At 45.8% G+C, this 23822-nt stretch overlaps 1 protein-coding gene across 1 annotated transcript in view; it reads left to right on the forward strand.

The window, feature by feature from the left end:
• Window positions 1-23822, forward strand: part of LOC120022010 (CUB and sushi domain-containing protein 3-like) — an 803421-nt gene that overhangs the window by 648924 nt on the left and 130675 nt on the right. Inside the window, exons 46-48 of the mRNA XM_038965812.1 lie at window positions 5793-5906; window positions 6258-6446; window positions 7070-7216. Of these exons, the coding sequence (XP_038821740.1) occupies window positions 5793-5906; window positions 6258-6446; window positions 7070-7216 (450 nt within the window). The remainder of the gene's footprint in view (window positions 1-5792; window positions 5907-6257; window positions 6447-7069; window positions 7217-23822) is intronic.

The following is a 23822-nucleotide window of genomic DNA, read 5'->3' on the forward strand; positions in this document are numbered from 1 at the left end:
GTCAGCTGATGTTCTGAAAGAGCTGTAAAATCAGGACCCCTACAAATCAGCCAGGCTAGACAATCTGGACCCTTTCTTTCTAAAATTATCCTCTGAAATTCTTGCAACCCCTATTACTAGCCTGTTCAACCTCTCTTTCGTGTCGTCTGAGATTCCCAAAGATTGGAAAGCAGCTGCGGTCATCCCCCTCTTCAAAGGGGGGGACACTCTTGACCCAAACTGCTACAGACCTATATCTATCCTACCCTGCCTTTCTAAGGTCTTCGAAAGCCAAGACAACAAACAGATTACCGACCATTTCGAATCCCACCGCACCTTCTCCGCTATGCAATCTGGTTTCAGAGCTGGTCATGGGTGCACCTCAGCCACGCTCAAGGTCCTAAATGATATCTTAACCGCCATCGATAAGAAACAATACTGTGCAGTATTCATTGACCTGGCCAAGGCTTTCGACTCACATCCTCATCGGCAGACTCGATAGCCTTGGTTTCTCAAATGATTGCCTCGCCTGGTTCACCAACTACTTCTCTGATAGAGTTCAGTGTGTCAAATCGGAGGGCCTGTTGTCCGGGCCTCTGGCAGTCTCTATGGGGGTGCCACAGGGTTCAATTCTTGGGCCGACTCTCTTCTCTGTATACATCAATGATGTCACTCTTGCTGCTGGTGAGTCTCTGATCCACCTCTACGCAGACGACACCATTCTGTATACTTCTGGCCCTTCTTTGGACACTGTGTTAACAACCCTCCAGGCGAGCTTCAATGCCATACAACTCTCCTTCCGTGGCCTCCAATTGCTCTTAAATACAAGTAAAACTAAATGCATGCTCTTCAACCGATCGCTGCCTGCACCTGCCCGCCTGTCCAACATCACTACTCTGGACTGCTCTGACTTAGAATATGTGGACAACTACAAATACCTAGGTGTCTGGTTAGACTGTAAACTCTCCTTCCAGACTCACATCAAACATCTCCAATCCAAAGTTAAATCTAGAATTGGCTTCCTATTCCGCAACAAAGCATCCTTCACTCATGCTGCCAAACATACCCTTGTAAAACTGACCATCCTACCAATCCTCGACTTCGGTGATGTCATTTACAAAATAGCCTCCAATACCCTACTCAATAAATTGGATGCAGTCTATCACAGTGCCATCCGTTTTGTCACCAAAGCCCCATATACTACCCACCACTGCGACCTGTACACTCTCGTTGGCTGGCCCTCGCTTCATACTCGTCGCCAAACCCACTGGCTCCAGGTCATCTACAAGACCCTGCTAGGTAAAGTCCCCCCTTATCTCAGCTCGCTGGTCACCATAGCAGCACCCACCTGTAGCACGCACTCCAGCGGGTATCTCTCTGGTCACCCTCAAAACCAATTCCTCCTTTGGCCGCTTCTCCTTCCAGTTCTCTGCTGCCAATGACTGTAACGAACTACAAAAATCTCTGTAACTGAAAACACTTATCTCCCTCACTAGCTTTAAGCACCAGCTGCCAGAGCAGCTCACAGATTACTGCACCTGTACATAGCCCATCTATAATTTAGCACAAACAACTACCTCTTCCCCTACTGTATTTATTTATTTATTTTGCTCCTTTGCACCCCATTATTTTTATTTCTACTTTGCACATTCTTCCACTGCAAATCTACCATCCCAGTGTTTTACTTGCTATATTGTATTTACTTCGCCACCATGGCCTTTTTTTGCCTTTACCTCCCTTATCTCAGCTCATTTGCTCACATTGTATATAGACTTATTTTTCTACTGTATTATTGATTGTATGTTTGTTTATTCCATGTGTAACTCTGTGTTGTTGTATGTGTCGAACTGCTTTGCTTTATCTTTGCCAGGTCGCAATTGTAAATGAGAACTTGTTCTCAACTTGCCTACCTGGTTAAATAAAGGTGAAATAAATAAATAAAATAAAAATGTGCATGCTGTGTTTTCATGTGTTGCTGCCATGCTATGTTGTTGTCTTATGTCTCTCTTTATGTGGTGTTGTGGTGTCTCTCTTGTCGTGATGTGTGTTTTGTCCGATATTTTATTTTTATATTTAATCTCGGCCCCCGAACCCCGCAGGAGGCCTTTTGCCTTCTGGTAGGCCGTCATTGTATTTGTTTTGTTCTTTAACTGACTTGCCTAGTTAAACAAAAGTCAAATAAAATGAAAGATGAAGATACATTTGAGGTTATGTACTGTACTATACATACTGTACATACCCACCGCCTCGACTCAGTCTTATGTAGCAACATTTGAAATTGTGTTTTTCATACATTGGATAAAAGTGGAGACTCAGAGCTACAAAATGGTATATCACACACTGCAGTTGAGGAACAATTGTAAAGTAATTCTGCTTTGAAAGTTGATAAACTTGTAGCCCCACTTTTGAGAAAATGGCCCTTGAATGTTTTGGTACACCTACTGGAGAGCTTTTCCCTGTCTACACCTATTCAGCATCGTTCACACCCTCTTGAGCCTTAGCTCCACTCATCTCTTTAGGATTCACATGTGAGGCCATGTGCTAAACAGAGTAAGTAAGGTAGTGTAGTAAACAATCGAAGATTTCAAGACTAAAAGTGGTGAAAGTAGTAGCCTACAATATGGAAAAACTCCAGGTAAAAATACACTTAATCTAGTCCTTGGTCTGTATCCTAATCTGACTTTGAAAGTGTCCAGATAAAAAATATGAAGTAAATACTTAATACCATAAATACCATAATTATTAGATGATGCTTACCCAGACACTTGTCTACAATGATGGGTCATGTGAAAGAAATGCTATAACCACCCCCCAGCCACATCTAGCTAAGTGGATGAGTCACTATTGTCTAGACATGTACGTGGGTTCATGAAATATAATAGATGGCCGTAATCACCCCCCAGACACAACTTGATGGTCATATAATCATTGTCTTGCGAAGTGGAGTCTTTTGTTTAGACATGTAGCTAGCTAGCTAGCTAAACAATGAACCATAATCTCAACCAACAGCTACAGTACAAACGGATTGTCATAGCTAGCCACTATGCAAGAAATGCTGGAGTATGAATCTGCAGGTAGCTACAACTAAGCAACTAGGTAACATTTTTGCTAGCTATAACTAGCAATGCAAATAGCTTTCTGAGATACGAGTAATATTACTACATAGATCATACACACAACCTTAGCTAGTGAGCCAGCAAATTAACTTTCGCTAACTAGCAAACAATACAGTTTAACTTGCAATGAAAACAACTTTCTGTCAAAATTAGACACGTATAATATCTGAAAATGTAGCTAGTCTCTTACCAGTATACATGGATGAACGCTTCACGGGAGCGTGTCGTTACAATTTGGTTTGTAGCTAGCTTCAGCTTGCTTGGCTGGTTGTTGTGTTAAGTCAATGACCTTGTACAGAAAGTAGTCCATCACTTTTTCCCACTGATCTTTGTCAATAGTGCCTGCTAAATTCTGGGCAGCAATGCTGTTGAGAACAGTAGCAACACTTTTGCAGATCTCCATGGTTAACGTTACAACATCTTTTAAAAAAAGTCTTGGTAGCAAGGATTATCTACACATACTGAGCAGCTCATGTTATAGACAGAAACGTGTTTCATGTCAGACCAATCCGAACTCATCTCTCGGCATGTCCAGCCCACCCGTTATCTCAGCCAATCATGGCTAGTGGTAAAGTTCCTATCTTTTTCCATGGCTAAACCAACTATGTTCGTAATTTAACAATTGTATTAATATTTACAGATGGCGTACAAGTTTGTTATTAAGGCACGTTAAAATTCACATGTTCTAGAAGGCATTTTGATCAGATTATATATATATTTTTTCTAAATGAAATGCCTCTCCTGTGAAATAGTGACATGCGACATACGCCTAGTTTCCTGAAATGAGTCACGTATAGGTAAAGCAACAGCGCAGGTTGTGTGTGTGTGTGTGTGTGTGTGTGTGTGTGTGTGTGTGTGTGTGTGTGTGTGTGTGTGTGTGTGTGTGTGTGTGTGTGTGTGTGTGTGTGTGTGTGTGTGTGTGTGTGTGTGTGTGTGGGGGGGGTAGAGTCCAGTGTGTGCATAGAATCAGTGCTATTTAACAGTCTTGTTTAAAAGTCTTATGGCTTGGGGGTAGAAGCTGTTCAGGGTCCTGTTGGTTCCAGACTTGGTGCATTGGTACCGCTTGCCACGCGGTAGCAGAGAGAACAGTCATTGACTTGGGTGGCTTTAATCTTTGACAATTTTTGGTGGCCCTCCTCTGACCCCACCTGGTATAGAGGTTCTGGATGGCAGGGAGTTCGGCCCCAGTGATGTCCTGGGCCGTATGCATTACCCTCTGTATCGCCTTGTGGTCGGATACCAAGCAGTTGCCATACCGAGTGGTGATGCAGCCAGTCAAGATGCTCTCGATGGTGCAGCTGTAGAACTTTTGAGGCCAAATCCAACCTTGTTTCGAAATGTCAAATTTCCAAGTGTTTGGTTAAGATGAAGTTTATGCATTAACTCTGAATGGTTATGGTAAGGCTTAAAGTTTGGGATAGGCTTAAAACAACAACAACAACAAATGTTTTATCGCTGGATTCAAACATGCAACCATCCACCATCCAAATCAAAACCTACTTGAAGGTAACAGCGTTCACTGTTGTCCCTAGTGGCCAGTTTCCACATCATCTCCTGACGTCCTCAGACATGGATATACGTCGAATAATGACTTGTATCCCGTGTGACCTGCCTGATTAATGGTCAGTTAGCCACTAACTCTGTGATTGGTGTGTATCAATGAGTGAGTTAGCAACTAGATCTGTGATTGTTGGGTGTGAAAGTGGGCCATTACAGACAGTGGCTGAGTTGGATTCAGCTTGTCCGGTAACAAGGCCCAAAGGCTCTGCTGTGTCTATAACAGCCCTGTATAGATTTCTTGGACCACAATCATCCATCCATCATCTGTAACATGGCCCATTGCTGCTGGTTGAAGACATCACCTGTAACATGGCCCATTGCTGCTGGTTGAAGACATCATCTGTAACATGGCCCATTGCTGCTGGTTGAAGACATCACCTGTAACATGGCCCATTGCTGCTGGTTGAAGACATCATCTGTAACATGGCCCATTGCTGCTGGTTGAAGACATCATCTGTAACATGGCCCATTACTGCTGGTTGAAGACATCACCTGTAACATTGACCACTGCTGCTGGTTGAAGACATCAGATGGCTTCTAAAAGGACCAGAATGTTACAGTAGATGATGATGATGGTGATGGTGATTATGGTGATGGTGATGATGGCAATGACAAAGAACATACTTAAAAAAATAAATATTAAACACCGTTATTCTTGGTTATCTGTGTTATATTGCACTAGTACTACTGCAATACTCAAACTTCAGGGACCATGGATTGTTTTGCCCAGTAACTGTTATGAAAGTCTCAAAGTTTCCTACCCAGGCTAGAACTCACTCATTAACAGTGTTCAACCTTGGATGTCAAAGAATGTCACCCCATCCGTCTCAGGCATCTGTCTCTATTAATGCAGCACAGGTTTGCTGTCCTTCTTAATTAGACAACAGCTTCATCAAAGTCTGTCTGTCTCTCTCTCTCTCTGTGTTTGTCTGTCTCTCTTTCTGTCTCACTACTATGACTCTGTCTCTCTCTCTCTCTTACACTCTCTCCCCCCTCCCTCCCTCCCTCCCTCCCTCCCTCCCTCCCTCCCTCCCTCCCTCCCTCCCTCCCTCCCTCCCTCCCTCCCTCACACTGACTCTCTCTCTCTCTCTCGCTCTCTCTCTCCCTCCTCTTCCTCTATACCTTCTCTCCTGACAGGGGACATCATCTGGTACCGCTGTCATCCTGGCTTCACCCTGGTGGGGAGTGAGATCCTGACATGCAGACTGGGGGAGAGACTTCAGATGGATGGTCCTCCTCCCACATGTCAAGGTGTGCGTGTGTGCCTGCGTTCATTCGTTTGCGTATGTGTGCGCGAGTGCGTGCCTGCATGCTTGCGCATGTGTGTGTTTTGTTTGTGGCAGCTGTAATTAAAACGGTTTAGTCATTAGGTATGCTGTTGTGATGCGTTCCGCCCACCTCTGTCACAGCCCCTTGTGATTCCAGTTTTCTATTCCAGTTCTCTCACTGTGTTTAGTGGACTAAACAGCTGTTGTCATTAATATATTATGGTGCCATATTTCTCTCCGGCATCCCATGGGTCATTTGGGGGTCTGGGGGACCACTAAATAAATTACAGGTACCCCTAGCATCCATTTGGTCTCCTGTTATGTGCCCATCCAGTGCAATGCCCGGCCCATGATGTGAGGTTTGACTCTACTGGAGTAATCCTGAGTCCAGGCTACCCTGACAGCTACCCCAACCTGCAGATGTGTATCTGGACCATCAATGTAGAGAAGGGCTACAACATCACCCTGTACTTCGAGACCTTCCAGACCGAGAGGGAGTTCGACATCCTAGAAGTCTTTGATGGTAGCTATAGTAGCGTTACACTAGCCTGGTGCCACAACTGTTTGTGCTATCTTGCCAACTCATGACAGTGGAAACATATATGGGACCAGGCTAGCATCACAAACTGTCATGTTTTTAAAACACGTCTGCTATTGGCTCAGATTTGTATTGTTTTGAAACTGTCTTCTTGAGCTGCAGTGGCATTGTAAATGTAATCTTCGGAAATTGGGCATTAAAAGGCTGGAAGTTTTTGGTATTGAATGCAAAGCCTACAAAACTTTATATGACCACACTTTTGATGAATGCAACACAATACAACCACAATACCACTGAACAGATTTAGATGAATGCTGAAATGTCTAAAACCCCTTTGTGACAAACAGTGGTCAGCAGCCCCTCTTCGTTCTGGGTCATTGATGTAGCTGTTAGCCCTGTAGTTGGATGATTTACACCACAAATACATTCTTCCACAATCTGACTTATTGTTGGCATCCTCTCTTTCCTTTCCTTTCCTTTCCTTTCCTTTCCTTTCCTTTCCTTTCCTTTCCTTTCCTTTCCTTTCCTTTCCTTTCCTTCCCTTCCCTTCCCTTTCCCTTCCCTTCCCTTTCCCTTCCTTCCTCTCTTCCCCCCCTCTCTCTCTACAGGCCCAAGTACTAACAGCCAGACTCTGGCCACCTTCAGTGGTGATGTCTCCGCGCCCTTCAACATCACTACGCCCGGCCACCAGCTCACACTGCGCTGGTCTTCTGACCACGGAACTAACAAGAAGGGCTTCCGTATCCGCTATGTTGGTGAGTATCAAAGTATGTATCCATTTAAATCACTCCTTTTCACTTGCACGTTTACGTCTTTTGAGAGTGAGAAATCCAGAGGGTGCGTGCGCGTGTGCTGTGTGTGTGTGTGTGTGTGTGTGTGTGTGTGTGTGTGTGTGTGTGTGTGTGTGTGTGTGTGTGTGTGTGTGTGTGTGTGTGTGTGTGTGTGTGTGTGTGTGTGTGTGTGTGTGTGTGTGTGTGTGTGTGTGTGAGAGTGGAAGAATAACAACAGCGTGTCTACAGCATGTTTTGTAGCTACTCTAAAAACTTGCATGTGGAATATTGTGATTGTGCTCAATATTAGTTAAGTGGTAATGCTAAGTGATTATGCCAATATATCCTTCAAACACCAGCTTCGAGGGCATTATCATTTTTATACAGTCGGTTGCCAACATATACAAATAATGATTGACATATTGTCATTAAAAATGTTATTTTGATTAATATATTCATACTATTTCATCCTTCCACGAGATAAGTCCCGGTCGTTCGTTCTATTAGTTCAGTTGCCAGAGACGCGACCCAGTCGTTAAATCAACTCTGTGTGTCGTAAACAAATATACTAACATGTATTTACAAAACAAATATTTGTTTGTTCTGTTGTCATGAACTAGCCAACTACACAGCTAACAATCACTTCAAACTGAAGCAGGAATGACAGCAAACTGCATTTTGTGTTTTTCTATTGACATTTCTTTGTATATACGGTGTATTCGGAAAATATTCAGACCCCTTGACTTTTTCCACATTTTGTTAAGTTACAGCATTTTTCTAAACTGGATAAAATAAATGTGTGTTCCTCATCAATCTACACACACTACCCCATAATGACAAAGTGAAAATATATTTTGTAAATTTTTTGCTAATTTTTTGCAAATAAAAAACAGAAATACCTTATTAACATAAATATTCAGACCAATTGCTATAAGCCTCAAACTTTATCTCAGGTGCATCTTGTTTCCATTGATCATCCTTGATGTTTCTACGACTTGATTGGAGTCCACCTGTGGTAAATTCAAATGATTAAACATGATTTGGAAAAGCACACACTTGTCTATATAAGGTCCCACCATGAGGGCGAAGGAATTGTCCGTAGAGTTCTGGGACAGGATTGTATCGAGGCACAGACCTGGGGAAGGGTACCAACACATTTCTGCAACATTGAAGGTCCCCAGGAACACAATGGCCTCCATCATTCTTATATGGAAGAAGTTTGGAACCACCAAGACTCTTCCTAGAGCTGGCCGCTCGGCCAAACTGAGCAAGCGGGGGAGAAGGACCTTGGTCAGGGAGATGACCAAGAACCCGATGGTCACTCTGACAGAGCTCCAGTGCTTCTGTGGAGATGGGAGAACCTTCCAGAAGGACAACTCTGCAGCGCTCCACAAATCAGGCCTTTATGGTAGAGTGGCCAGACGGAAACCAGGCGGAAGCCACCCCGCCAAAAGACACATAAAGAACTTTTAGACCATGAGAAACAAGATTCTCTGTTCTGATGAAACCAAGATGGAACTATTTGGCCTGAATGCCAAGTGTCACGTCTGGAGAAAACATGGCACCATCCCTACGGTGAAGCATGGTGGTGGCAGCATGGCTGGGACTTGGAGACTACTCAGGATCGAGGGAAAGATGAACGGAGCAAAGTACAGATTGATCCTTAATGAAAACCTGCTCTAGAGCGCTCAGGACCTCAGACTGGGGCGAAGGTTCACCTTCCAACAGGACAATGACCCTAAGCACACAGCCAAGACAATGCAGGAGTGGCTTTGGGACAAGTCTCTGAATGTCCTTGAGTGGCCCAGCCAGAGCCCAGACTTGAACCCGATCAAACATCTCTGGAGAGACCTGAAAATAGCTGTGCAGCGACGCTCCCCATCCAACCTGACAGAGCTTGAGAGGATCTGCAGAGAAGAATGATAGAAACTCCCCGAATACAGGTGTGCCAAGATTGTAGCATCATATCCACAAAGACTTGAGGCTGTAATTGCTGCCAAAGGTGCTTCAAAAAGTACCGAGCAAAGGGTCTGAATACTTATGTAAAAAAATATATTTTTTAAAATAAATTTGCTAACATTTCTAAAATCCTGTTTTTGCTTTTTCATTATGGTGTATGGTGTGTAGGTTCATGGAGGGAAAAACTCCATTTAATCCATTTTAGAATAAAGCTGTAACAAAATGTGGGGAAAAAATCAAGGGGTCTGAATACTTTCCAAATACACTGTATCTATTACATTTGAGTAATTTATCATCCATTTATCATCAATTTTAGTCATCCATACAAATTATGCTGATTCATGATTTCGACTGGCTGAGAAAAGCTTCCAGCCTGCCTGTCTCGTCCCGAATCCCGACGCGTTCATTACTATGGGACAGCTGGAGATCGATATTGAAACAATGTTGCAAATGTCGGAGAGATAGACAGCCAGGTTTATAAAATCTGCGCTGTTGAAAATCAAATGCTAGTCTAAAAGAAACGGGAGATTATGTCTAGATGGTTTTTATAGTGGAGATCAAGTTTATAAATTGCCTGCTTGGACTGATGAGACAGTGGATTGGGCAGTCAGATGGAATTGTGAGTAGGCATTTCAACGTCATAGCCTTAGCCGATGGTAACTTGTGGAATAGATACCGGCTGGAACGCAGTTTTAACCAATCAGCATCCAGGATTAGACCCACCCGTTGTATAATTAAGCAATAATGTCTGAGAACCCAGGAATTATCGTGTGACAACTCCCAACAAGTGCTGTTCTGAGTCCCGAGGCTGGTTGATGACAGCCAGTGCTTGCCTCTTTTTTGGCGGAGAACGTGACGTCCACTCATGTCATTGCTAGCTAAAATGGCACTCCAGCACTTTCTGTTCTCCATGTTAGGGGCTGCCAATAACTCTTAAGTGATCTCTCACACCGATGGCCACTCACAGCCATTATTTCCCTTGCCTCCAGGCCTCCAACTGTTGCAAACCAAATAATAGCATGGAAAACTAATGTGTGGATGCTTTTTTCCCGACGGAGATGAGGTTTCTGAATTTCCTGGCTGGGCTGCGGGACAGTGGAATTATGAGATTAATACGTCAATGGTATTTTGTGGCAGTTGTGGTCCCACAACTCCCACATATCAATTAATCAGCCTCCAGGATACAAAAAAAAACGTTTTTTAATAATCAACGTGTGTCTGTCTTACCATGGGGTATTGAAAGATGTAAAATGTGCAGAGTATTGATGCATGTGAATACACTGTCAGGGAGGTCAGCCCACATTTTCAGCACGACCGTTGAGGTACAGAGACCAGCACAGTAAATAGATTGTGCTCTAAGCTATGGCCTCATTCTCTGACTGGTTAAAACCATGGGCCTAGTGCCGCTACAGATGTCAGTGGAGATGACAGTCAGGGCCTGGGGACCCTAAACAACCACAGAGATGGGTCTCCCCCACACTACACACTCTGCTGACTGGCTAGAGCAGAGCAGGCGGGCAGGCCAGGGACAGACGGGGTCAAGTGTTGGTCAGAGCAGTTGGTCAGAGCTGTGACAGCCAGCCTGTCCCTAATGGACCAATGTGTTAGCTGTGACAGCCAGCCTGTCCCTAATGGACCAATGTGTGACACAGTGTGAGAAGCTATAGTAGTAGTAGTGACACAGCAGACTGTAGTACTAGGACTATAGCTTGTGAGGAACAAGGCTATACCAGAGCCATGTATTTAAAGGCCATTGAGGTTTCTGCATTATGATGCATTTACATGACACGACATGTTAGCGACTCATTAACATTACATAGGGAATATTTTAGTAATGCTATGTAACTGAATGTCTACAATTAGAACGATATTCAACATTCTAGAAGTTGGCCAGATTCTCTAAATATATGTTTGTGGACTATACTAAGGCCAAGTAGGACTAAACAGGCCAGGAGTAGGACTGGGCCCAGAGTAGGTGAGACTGAACAGGCCCAGAGTAGGTGAGACTGAACAGGCCCAGGGTAGGTAGAACTGAAAAGGCCCAGAGTAGGTAGGACTGAACAGGCCCAGAGTAGGTAGGACTGAACAGGCGCAGAGTAGGTAGGACTGAACAAGCCCAGAGTAGGTGAGACTGAACAGGCCCAGAGTAGGTGAGACTGAACAGGCCCAGAGTAGGTGAGACTGAACAGGCCCAGAGTAGGTAGGACTGAACAGGCCCAGAGTAGGTGAGACTGAACAGGCCCAGAGTAGGTGAGACTGAACAGGCCCAGGGTAGGTAGAACTGAACAGGCCCATGGTAGGTAGGACTGAACAGGCCCAGGGTGGATAGAACTGAACAGTCCCAGGGTAGGTAGGACTGAACAGGCCCAGGGTAGGTAGGACTGAACAGGCCCAGGGTAGGTAGGACTGAACAGGCCCAGAGTAGATAGGACTGAACAGGCCCAGAGTAGATAGGACTGAACAGTCCCAGAGTAGGTGAGACTGAATAGGCCCAGAGTAGGTGAGACTGAACAGGCCCAGAGTAGGTGAGACTGAACAGGCCCAGAGTAGGTAGGACTGAACAGGCCCAGAGTAGGTGAGACTGAACAGGCCCAGAGTAGGTGAGACTGAACAGGCCCAGAGTAGGTGAGACTGAACAGGCCCAGAGTAGGTGAGACTGAACAGGCCCAGAGTAGGTGAGACTGAACAGGCCCAGAGTAGGTAAGACTGAACAGGCCCAGAGTAGGTAGGACTGAACAGGCCCAGGGTAGGTAGGACTGAACAGGCCCAGGGTAGGTAGGACTGAACAGTCCCAGGGTGGATAGAACTGAACAGTCCCAGGGTAGGTAGGACTGAACAGGCCCAGGGTGGATAGAACTGAACAGTCCCAGGGTAGGTAGGACTGAACAGGCCCAGGGTAGGTAGGACTGAACAGGCCCAGAGTAGGTGAGACTGAACAGGCCCAGAGTAGGTGAGACTAAACAGGCCCAGGGTAGGTAGGACTGAACAGGCCCAGAGTAGATAGGACTGAACAGTCCCAGAGTAGGTGAGACTGAACAGGCCCAGAGTAGGTGAGACTGAACAGGCCCAGGGTAGGTAGGACTGAACAGGCCCAGAGTAGGTGAGACTGAACAGGCCCAGAGTAGGTAAGACTGAACAGGCCCAGAGTAGGTGAGACTGAACAGGCCCAGAGTAGGTAGGACTGAACAGGCCCAGGGTAGGTAGGACTGAACAGGCCCAGGGTGGATAGAACTGAACAGTCCCAGGGTAGGTAGGACTGAACAGGCCCAGGGTAGGTAGGACTGAACAGGCCCAGGGTGGATAGAACTGAACAGGCCCAGAGTAGGTGAGACTAAACAGGCCCAGGGTAGGTAGGACTGAACAGGCCCAGAGTAGATAGGACTGAACAGTCCCAGAGTAGGTGAGACTGAACAGTCCCAGAGTAGGTGAGACTGAACAGGCCCAGAGTAGGTGAGACTGAACAGGCCCAGAGTAGGTGAGACTGAACAGGCCCAGAGTAGGTGAGACTGAACAGGCCCAGAGTAGGTGAGACTGAACAGGCCCAGAGTAGGTGAGACTGAACAGGCCCAGAGTAGGTGAGACTGAACAGGCCCAGAGTAGGTGAGACTGAACAGGCCCAGAGTAGGTAGGACTGAACAGGCCCAGGGTAGGTAGGACTGAACAGGCCCAGGGTAGGTAGGACTGAACAGTCCCAGGGTGGATAGAACTGAACAGTCCCAGGGTAGGTAGGACTGAACAGGCCCAGGGTGGATAGAACTGAACAGTCCCAGGGTAGGTAGGACTGAACAGGCCCAGGGTAGGTAGGACTGAACAGGCCCAGAGTAGGTGAGACTGAACAGGCCCAGAGTAGGTGAGACTAAACAGGCCCAGGGTAGGTAGGACTGAACAGGCCCAGAGTAGATAGGACTGAACAGTCCCAGAGTAGGTGAGACTGAACAGGCCCAGAGTAGGTGAGACTGAACAGGCCCAGGGTAGGTAGGACTGAACAGGCCCAGAGTAGATAGGACTGAACAGTCCCAGAGTAGGTGAGACTGAACAGGCCCAGAGTAGGTGAGACTGAACAGGCCCAGGGTAGGTAGGACTGAACAGGCCCAGAGTAGGTGAGACTAAACAGGCCCAGGGTAGGTAGGACTGAACAGGCCCAGAGTAGGTAGGACTGAACAGGCCCAGGGTAGGTAGGACTGAACAGGCCCAGGGTAGGTGAGACTGAACAGACCCAGAGTAGGTGAGACTGAACAGGCCCAGGGTAGGTGTGACTGAACAGGCCCAGGGTAGGTGAGACTGAACAGGCCCAGAGTAGGTGAGACTGAACAGGCCCAGAGTAGGTAGGACTGAACAGGCCCAGAGTAGGTAGGACTGAACAGGCCCAGAGTAGGTGAGACTGAACAGGCCCAGAGTAGGTGAGACTGAACAGACCCAGAGTAGGTGAGACTGAACAGGCCCAGGGTAGGTGAGACTGAACAGGCCCAGGGTAGGTGAGACTGAACAGGCCCAGAGTAGGTGAGACTGAACAGGCCCACAGTAGGTGAGACTGAACAGGCCCAGAGTAGATAGAACTGAACAGGCCCAGAGTAGGTAGGACTGAACAGGCCCAGAGTAGGTAGGACTGAACAGGCCCAGAGTAGGTGAGACTGAACAGGCCCAGAGTAGGTGAGACTGATCAGGCCCAGAGGAGGTGAGACTGATCAGGCCCAGAGGAGGTGAGACTGATCAGGCCCAGAGGAGGTGAGACTGATCAGGCCCACTGGAGGTGAGACTGAACCGGCCCAGGGTAGGTGAGACTGAACAGGCCCAGAGTAGGTGAGACTGAACAGGCCCAGAGTAGGTGAGACTGAACAGGCCCAGAGTAGGTGAGACTGAACAGGCCTAGAGTAGGTAGGACTGAACAGGCCCAGAGTAGGTAGGACTGAACAGGCCCAGAGTAGGTAGGACTGAACAGGCCCAGAGTAGGTAGGACTGAACAGGCCCAGGGTAGGTGAGACTGAACAGGCCCAGAGTAGGTGAGACTGAACAGGCCCAGAGTAGGTGAGACTGAACAGTCCCAGGGTAGATAGAACTGAACAGGCCCAGAGTAGGTGAGACTGAACAGGCCCAGAGTAGGTAAGACTGAACAGGCCCAGAGTAGGTAGGACTGAACAGGCCCAGAGTAGGTAGGACTGAACAGTCCCAGGGTAGGTAGAACTGAACAGGCCCATGGTAGGTAGGACTGAACAGGCCCAGGGTGGATAGAACTGAACAGTCCCAGAGTAGGTAGGACTGAACAGGCCCAGGGTAGGTAGGACTGAACAGGCCCAGAGTAGGTGAGACTGAACAGGCCCAGAGTAGGTAAGACTGAACAGGCCCAGAGTAGGTAGGACTGAACAGGCCCAGAGTAGGTAGGACTGAACAGTCCCAGGGTAGGTAGAACTGAACAGGCCCATGGTAGGTAGGACTGAACAGGCCCAGGGTGGATAGAACTGAACAGGCCTAGGGTAGGTAGGACTGAACAGGCTCAGAGTAGATAGGACTGAACAGTCCCAGAGTTGGTGAGACTGAACAGGCCCAGAGTAGGTGAGACTGAACGGTCCCAGAGTAGATAGGACTGAACATGCCCAGAGTAGGTGAGACTGAACAGGCCCAGAGTAGGTGAGACTGAACAGGTCCAAGGTAGGTTGGTCTGAACAGGCCTAGGTTAGATACAGTTGAAGTCGGAAGTTTACATACACCTTAGTCAAATACATTTAAACTCAGTTTTTTCACAATTCCTGACATTTCATCCTGGTAAAAATTCCCTGTCTTTGGTCAGTTAGGATCACCACTATATTTTAAGAATGTGATATGTCAGAATAGTAGTAGAGAGAATTATTTATTTCAGCTTTTATTTATTTCATCACATTCCAAGTGGGTCAGAAGTTTACATACACTCAATTTGTATTTGGTAGCATTGCCTTTAAATAGTTTAACTTGGGTCAAATGTTTCGGGTAGCCTTCCACAAGCTTACCACAATAAGTTGGGTGAATTTTGGCCCATTCCTTCTGACAGAGCTGGTGTAACTGAGTCAGGTTTGTAGGCGTCCTTGCTCGCACACGCTTTTTCAGTTCTGCCCACACATTTTCTATAGGATTGAGGTCAGGGGCTTTGTGATGGCCACTCCAATACCTTGACTTTGTTGTCCTTAAACCATTTTGCCACAACTTTGGAAGTATGCTTGGAGTCACTGTCCATTTGGAAGACCCATTTGCGACCAAGCTTTAACTTCCTGACTGATGTCTTGAGATGTTGCTTCAATATATCCACATAATTTTCCATCCTCAGGATGCCCTCTATTTTGTGAAGTGCACCAGTCCCTCCTGCAACCAAGCACCCCCACAACATGATGCAGCCACCCCCGTGCTTCACGGTTGGGATGGTGTTCTTTGGCTTGCAAGCCTCCCCCTTTTTCTTCCAAACATAACGATGGTCATTATGGCCAAACCGTTCTACTTTTGTTTTATCAGACTAGAGGACATTTCTCCAAAAAGTACGATCTTTGTCCCTGTGTGCAATTGCAAACCGTAGTCAAGGCTTCTTCCTTGCTGAGCGGCCTTTCAGGTTATGTCAATATAGGACTCATTTTACTGTGGATATAGATACTGTCGTGTCTTTGCTATCGTTAAATTGAAGACTTATAGTTTTTATAAAAGATTCCTGTAATTAGGGCTTACGCTATCACTTGAGTAATAACGTAACTAATTAACTATGAATTCGAGGGCACCAGGGAAAGTTATTAGATTACAAAGTTAGAATTTCCCAATATAACCTTTCAGATATTTTCATATCTGATCAATAGTCTTCTGATTAATGATTTATTTACTGTACCTCACGTCAGTCTCATTCCAAACGTCGTAAATCGTTGATTATCTGCACGAACCCAGTCTTCACTATGAGTCATCCATACATCAATTGTCTTAAATCATTTATTTATTACTAACTAATTGATTCACAGAAATGCATAAACAAACAAACAAACTTAAAATAGTTACATGAAATGATGGGAGCAATATGCCCTAGTGGGCTGAACCGGCATGGCGGCTGTTAGAAAAGGGGAAAATGGCGTTCGACTAAGAATTCACTACAGAGTCCATAATTATAACAATTGACATGCTAATCCTTACACATGAACGCTCACTCATTCGGGAACAATTGCAATCAATATATATATAGTTACGCTCGGTGTGTGTGTCGTCTTGATCGTTGGAGTGAAGTTAGTTTCTGTTGGAGTTCCTTCTGTCTCTGTCTTGGCTATTGTGGATAGTTCAGAGTGACATTCGTTATAGAATGATTGTTTCGGCGGTTGTCTTTCTTCGCGTTCAATGATACCGAATTCCTAGCTGCAGACTAGTAGTCAATATCAAAGACTTGTTCTCATTCGTCTTAAGAGTTTAACCACGTGGTATGGTTAAAGATGCACCAATGGTACTTTAACCTTCGTTCTCCTCCTAATGGAGAAAAGCATGGTCTAAATGGTAATTTCTTAAAGTTGACTTTTATTCAGATAGCAGAGAGGGGTGGTACCATGGTCTCTGACCCAACTGGCTCAGGGGCGGTCCTTGGATTTAGTTCAAATACAACAGGGAGTTGTATTTTCCTTCCTTAAACAGTTCAAAATCATATTACACAATTATACAAACAGTATCATACTCACTCATTCATTTTATACAACACACAGATGTAAACCTCATATCTGAGGTTATTATATAAACAGCGGTATGGTAATGTGGTCCCACAGTCTCACATGAGTTTCCCACGTGGTGACAAATGGACCGGTTCATAGCTGGACTGTCCACCGATATTTCATACTTTTGCAGGAATATGAAATATGTTCGTACCCCAAGTTCTGTGAGGTGGAAGAGAATTCCTTTGTCCTGAAAGTTTACCCTCTCTCTTAATACTGTTTGTGGTGGGGGGATTCTCAGGAATTTACGACATCTCTCTGTGATCACCGCATGGGTTGTGGTGGAAAGGGAGAGGCAGGGAGAGGGGGATGGGGTTTGCAGTACCCAAGCAGGCAACATCATGACAATACTTTTGTACCTGTTTCCTCCAGCATCTTCACAAGGTCCTTTGCTGTTGTTCTGGGATTGATTTGCACTTTTCGCACCAAAGTACGTTCATCTCTAAGAGATCCTTGCGATCTAAGAGATCTCCATCCTGAGCGGTATGACGGCTGCGTGGTCCCATGGTGTTTATACTTGTGTGCTATTGTTTGTACAGATGAACGTGGTACCTTCAGGCATTTGGAAATTGCTTCCAAGGATGAACCAAACTTGGCTTTTTTCTTTTGATTTTCCCATGATGTCAAGTTTGAAGGTTGGCCTTGAAATACATCCACAGGTACACCTCCAATGGACTCAAATGATGTCAATTAGCCTATTAGAAGCTTCTAAAGCCATGACATAATTTTCTGGAATTTTCCAAGCTATTTAAAGGCACAGTAATCATTTCATGGTAGAGTCTACACCTGTTGTATTTGGAGCTTGTGACAAATAACATTTGATTTGATACTTCAGTCACTCTTTCTATCAGAGAAACAGACTAGAAACCACAATCATAATTGTTTGTGGTGTTAGCGAAGCGTCAATGAATAGTATAGTCTAGTGTAACACTGTGCTTATTTTGTTTTCAAAGGAGAAGTTGTTCTTGAGTTGCTAAACATCTCTGCCTCATCGTGTTTGTTTTGTTGTAGATAACCCAGTTACATTTCTGAGACTTTTTCCAAATGAAATAATAACGTCCATTGTGAAAATGACTCCATGCCTCGGAAATTGCTGGTATCTCATAACATGGAGTCATGCAGCTGGGAGAACTAGTCATCTGGCACTCAGGATGTGCGCCAGGAGATTTGCTGGGGGATAACTTCCTCGCTTGTTAAAGTATGCAAGAGATTTTGGGTAAATCTGCTTTGAAGTGTTGTGACGCTCAAGCTAAAGTCAAGCATCTCTCTCTCTCTCTCCCATCTCTGTCTCTCTCCCTTCCATCTCTCTCTCTCTCTCCCTTCCATCTCTGACTCTCGCCCTTCCATCTCTCTCTGTCTCTCTCTGTCTGTCTGTGTCTCTCTCTCTCTCTCTCTCTCCCATCCATCTCTCTCTGACTCTCTCTCTGTCTGTCTGTGTCTCTCTCTCTCTCTCTCCCATCCATCTCTCTCTGACTCTCTCTCTCTGTCTGTCTGTCTCTCTCTCTCTCTCTCTCTCCCATCCATCTCTCTCTGACTCTCTCTCTGTCTGTCTGTGTCTCTCTCTCTCTCCCTTCCATCTCTCTCTGACTCTCTCCCTTCCATCTCTCTCTGACTCTCTCTCTGTCTGTCTGTGTCTCTCTCTCTCTCTCTCTCCCATCCATCTCTCTCTGACTCTCTCTCTGTCTGTCTGTGTCTCTCTCTCTCTCCCTTCCATCTCTCTCTGACTCTCTCCCTTCCATCTTTCTCTGACTCTCTCTCTGTCTGTCTGTGTCTCTCTCTCTCTCCCTTCCATCTCTCTCTGACTCTCTCTCTCTGTCTGTCTGTGTCTCTCTCTCTCCCATCCATCTCTCTCTGATTCTCTCTCTGTCTGTCTGTGTCTCTCTCTCTCCCTTCCATCTCTCTCTGGCTCTCTCTCTGTCTGTCTGTGTCTCTCTCTCTCTCTCTCTCCCATCCATCTCTCTCTGACTCTCTCTCTGTCTGTCTGTGTCTCTCTCTCTCCCTTCCATCTCTCTCTGACTCTCTCTGTCTGTCTGTGTCTCTCTCTCTCTCCCTTCCATCTCTCTCTGACTCTCTCTCTGTCTGTCTGTGTCTCTCTCTCTCTCTCCCTTCCATCTCTCTCTGATTCTCTCTCTGTCTGTCTGTGTCTCTCTCTCTCTCCCTTCCATCTCTGACTCTCTCCCTTCCATCTCTCTCTGTCTCTCTCTCTGTCTGTCTGTGTGTGTCTCTCTCTCTCTCTCTCCCATCCATCTCTCTCTGACTCTCTCTCTGTCTGTCTGTGTCTCTCTCTCTCTCTCTCTCTCCCATCCATCTCTCTCTGACTCTCTCTCTGTCTGTCTGTCTCTCTCTCTCTCTCTCTCCCATCCATCTCTCTCTGACTCTCTCTCTGTCTGTCTGTGTCTCTCTCTCTCTCCCTTCCATCTCTCTCTGACTCTCTCCCTTCCATCTCTCTCTGACTCTCTCTCTGTCTGTGTGTCTCTCTCTCTCTCTCTCCCATCCATCTCTCTCTGACTCTCTCTCTCTGTCTGTCTGTGTCTCTCTCTCTCTCCCTTCCATCTCTCTCTGACTCTCTCCCTTCCATTTTCTCTGACTCTCTCTCTGTCTGTCTGTGTGTCTCTCTCTCTCCCATCCATCTCTCTCTGATTCTCTCTCTGTCTGTCTGTGTCTCTCTCTCTCCCTTCCATCTCTCTCTGACTCTCTCTCTGTCTCTCTCTCTCTCTCTCTCTCTCTCTCTCTCTCTCTCTCTCTCTCTCTCTCTCCCATCCATCTCTCTCTGACTCTCTCTCTGTCTGTCTGTGTCTCTCTCTCTCCCTTCCATCTCTCTCTGACTCTCTCTCTGTCTGTCTGTGTCTCTCTCTCTCTCCCTTCCATCTCTCTCTGACTCTCTCTGTCTGTCTGTGTCTCTCTCTCTCCCTTCCATCTCTCTCTGACTCTCTCTCTGTCTGTCTGTGTCTCTCTCTCTCCCTTCCATCTCTCTCTGACTCTCTCTGTCTGTCTGTGTCTCTCTCTCTCTCCCTTCCATCTCTCTCTGACTCTCTCTCTGTCTGTCTGTGTCTCTCTCTCTCTCCCTTCCATCTCTCTCTGATTCTCTCTCTGTCTGTCTGTGTCTCTCTCTCTCTCCCTTCCATCTCTGACTCTCTCCCTTCCATCTCTCTCTGTCTCTCTCTCTGTCTGTCTGTGTGTGTCTCTCTCTCTCTCTCTCCCATCCATCTCTCTCTGACTCTCTCTCTGTCTGTCTGTGTCTCTCTCTCTCTCTCCCATCCATCTCTCTCTGACTCTCTCTCTGTCTGTCTGTCTCTCTCTCTCTCTCTCTCTCCCATCCATCTCTCTCTGACTCTCTCTCTGTCTGTCTGTGTCTCTCTCTCTCTCCCTTCCATCTCTCTCTGACTCTCTCCCTTCCATCTCTCTCTGACTCTCTCTCTGTCTGTCTGTGTGTCTCTCTCTCTCTCTCCCATCCATCTCTCTCTGACTCTCTCTCTGTCTGTCTGTGTCTCTCTCTCTCTCCCTTCCATCTCTCTCTGACTCTCTCCCTTTCATTTTCTCTGACTCTCTCTCTGTCTGTCTGTGTCTCTCTCTCTCCCTTCCATCTCTCTCTGACTCTCTCTCTCTGTCTGTCTGTGTCTCTCTCTCTCTCCCATCCATCTCTCTCTGATTCTCTCTCTGTCTGTCTGTGTCTCTCTCTCTCCCTTCCATCTCTCTCTGACTCTCTCTCTGTCTGTCTGTGTGTCTCTCTCTCTCTCTCTCTCTCTCTCTCTCTCTCTCTCTCTCTCTCTCTCTCTCTCTCTCTCCCATCCATCTCTCTCTGACTCTCTCTCTGTCTGTCTGTGTCTCTCTCTCTCCCTTCCATCTCTCTCTGACTCTCTCTCTGTCTGTCTGTGTCTCTCTCTCTCCCTTCCATCTCTCTCTGACTCTCTCTGTCTGTCTGTGTCTCTCTCGCTCCCTTCCATCTCTCTCTGACTCTCTCTCTGTCTGTCTGTGTCTCTCTCTCTCTCCCTTCCATCTCTCTCTGATTCTCTCTCTGTCTGTCTGTGTCTCTCTCTCTCTCCCTTCCATCTCTCTCTGATTCTCTTTCTGTCTGTCTGTGTCTCTCTCTCTCTCTGTGTCTGTCTTTCTGTCTCTCTCTCTCTCTCTCTCTCTCTCTCTCTCTCTCTCTCTCTCTCTCTCTCTCTCTCTCTCTCTCTCTCCCTTCCATCTCTCTCTGACTCTCTCTCTGTCTGTTTGTGTCTCTCTCTCTCTCCCTTCCATCTCTCTCTGACTCTCTCTCTGTCTGTCTGTGTCTCTCTTTCTCTCCCTTCCATCTCTCTCTGATTCTCTCTATGTCTGTCTGTGTCGCTCTCTCTCCCTTCCATCTCTCTCTGATTCTCTCTCTGTCTGTCTGTGTCTCTCTCTCTCTCTCTCAATTCAATTCAATTCAAGGGGCTTTATTGGCATGGGAAACATGTGTTAACATTGCCAAAGCAAGTGAGGTAGATATTATACAAAAGTGAAATAAACAATACAAATTAACAGTAAACATTACACATACAGAAGTTTCAAAACAATAAAGACATTACAAATGTTATATTATATATATACAGTGTTGTAACAATGTACAAATGGTTAAAGCACACAAGTTAAAATAAATAAGCATAAATATGGGTTGTATTTACAATGGTGTTTGTTCTTCACTGGTTGCCCTTTTCTTGTGGCAACAGGTCACAAATCTTGCTGCTGTGATGGCACACTGTGGAATTTCTCCCAGTAGATATGGGAGTTTATCAAAATTGGATTTGTTTTCAAATTCTTTGTGGATCTGTGTAATCTGAGGGAAATGTGTGTCTCTAATATGGTCATACATTGGGCAGGAGGTTAGGAAGTATAGCTCAGTTTCCATCTAATTGTGTGGGCAGTGTGCACATTGCCTGTCTTCTCTTGAGAGCCAAGTCTGCCTACGGCGGCCTCTCTCAATAGCAGGGCTATGCTCACTGAGTCTGTGCATAGTCAAAGCTTTCCTTAAGTTTGGGTCAGTCACCGGGGTCAGGTATTCTGCCACTATGTACTCACTGTTTAGGGCCAAATAGCATTCTAGTTTTCTCCGTTTTTTTGTACAATCTTTCCAATGTGTCAAGTAATTATCTTTTGGTTTTCTCATGATTTGGTTGAGTCTTAATGTGTTGCTGTCCTGGGGCTCTGTGGAGTCTGTGTTTGTGAACAGAGCCCCACAACCAGCTTACTTAGGAGACTCTTCTCCAGGTTCATCTCTCTGTAGGTGATGGCTTTGTTAAGGAAGGTTAGGGAATCGCTTCCTTTTTGGTGGTTGTAGAATTTAACGTCTCTTTTCTGGATTTTAATCATTAGCGGGTATCGGCCTAATTCCACTCTGCCATCATTATTTGCTGTTTTACGTTGTACACATAAAACAGAATTCTGCATGCAGAGTCTCAATTTGGTGTTTGTCCCATTTTGTGAATTCTTGGTTGGTGAGAGGACCCCAGACATCACAACCATAAAGGGCAGTGGGTTCTTTAACTGATTCTAGTATTTTTAGCCAGATCCTAATTGGTATATCAAATTTTATGTTCCTTTTGATGGCATAGAATGCCCTTCTTGCCTTGTCTCTCAGATCTTTCACAGCTTTGTGGAAGTTACCTGTGCCGCTGATGTCACGTGTGCTCCCTCTCCGGCCCCTAGGTCACCAGGCTGCTCGTTATGGCACACACCTGTCACCATCATTACGCGCACCTGTGTGTCGTCAGACTCACCTGGACTCCATCACTTCCCTGATTACCTTTCCTATATATGTCACTCCCTTTGGTTCCTTCCCCAGGCGTCATTGTCTCTGTTTCATGTCTGTGTGCTGTTAGTGTTTCATGTTCTGTATTGTGTTCTGTTTATTTTATTGAAACACTCACTCCCTGAACTTGCTTCCTGACTCTCAGCGCACGTCGTTACAGCTGATGTTTAGGACAAGTTATGTATAGTTTTTTGTGTGCTCTAGGACAACGGTGTCTAGATGGAATTTGTGGTCCTGGCGACTGGACCTGTTTTGGAACACCATTATTTTGGTCTTACTGAGATTTACTGTCAGGGCCCATGTCTGACAGAATCTGTGCAGAAGATCTAGGTGCTGCTGTAGACCCACCTTGTTTGGTGACAGAAGCACCAGATCATCAGCAAACAATAGACATTGGACTTCAGATTCTAGAAGGCTGAGGCCGGGTGCTGCAGACTGTTCTAGTGCCCTCGCCAATTCATTGATATATATGTTGAAGAGGGTGTGGATTAAGCTGCATCACTGTCTCACCCCACGGCCCTGTGGAAAGAAATGTGTTTTTTGCCAATTTTAACCGTAGACTTGTTTGTGTACATGGATTTTATAATGTCGAATGCATTCCCCCAACACCACTTTCCATCAATTTAAATAGCAGACCATCATGCCAAATTGAGTTGAAGGCTTTTTTGAAATCAACAAAGCATGAGAAGACTTTGCCTTTGTTTTGGTTTGTTGGTTTGTTTGTCAATCAGGGTGTGCAGGGTGAATATCTGGTCTGTCGTACGATAATTTGGTAAAAAGCCAATTTGACATTTGCTCAATACATTGTTTTCACTGAGGAAATGTACAAGTCTGCTGTTAATGATAATGCAGAGGATTTTCCCAAGGTTGCTGTTGACCCATATCCCACGGTAGTTATTGTGGTCAAATTTGTCTCCACTTTGTGGATTGGGGTGATCAGTCCTTGGTTGCAAATATTGGGGAAGATGCCAGAGCTAAGGATGTTAGAGTTTAAAACTTCTTATGGCTGCAAGCCCTAAGTCGGGATCAATATGACAACAGCCACTTCAAGTGCAGGGCGCGAAATTCAAAATATATGTTTTAGAAATATTTAACTTTCACACATTAACAAGTCCAATACAGCAAATGAAAGGTACACATCTTGTGAATCCAGCCAACATGTCCGATT

This window comes from Salvelinus namaycush, chromosome 27, assembly GCF_016432855.1.
Source record: "Salvelinus namaycush isolate Seneca chromosome 27, SaNama_1.0, whole genome shotgun sequence".
NCBI lineage: Eukaryota > Metazoa > Chordata > Actinopteri > Salmoniformes > Salmonidae > Salvelinus > Salvelinus namaycush.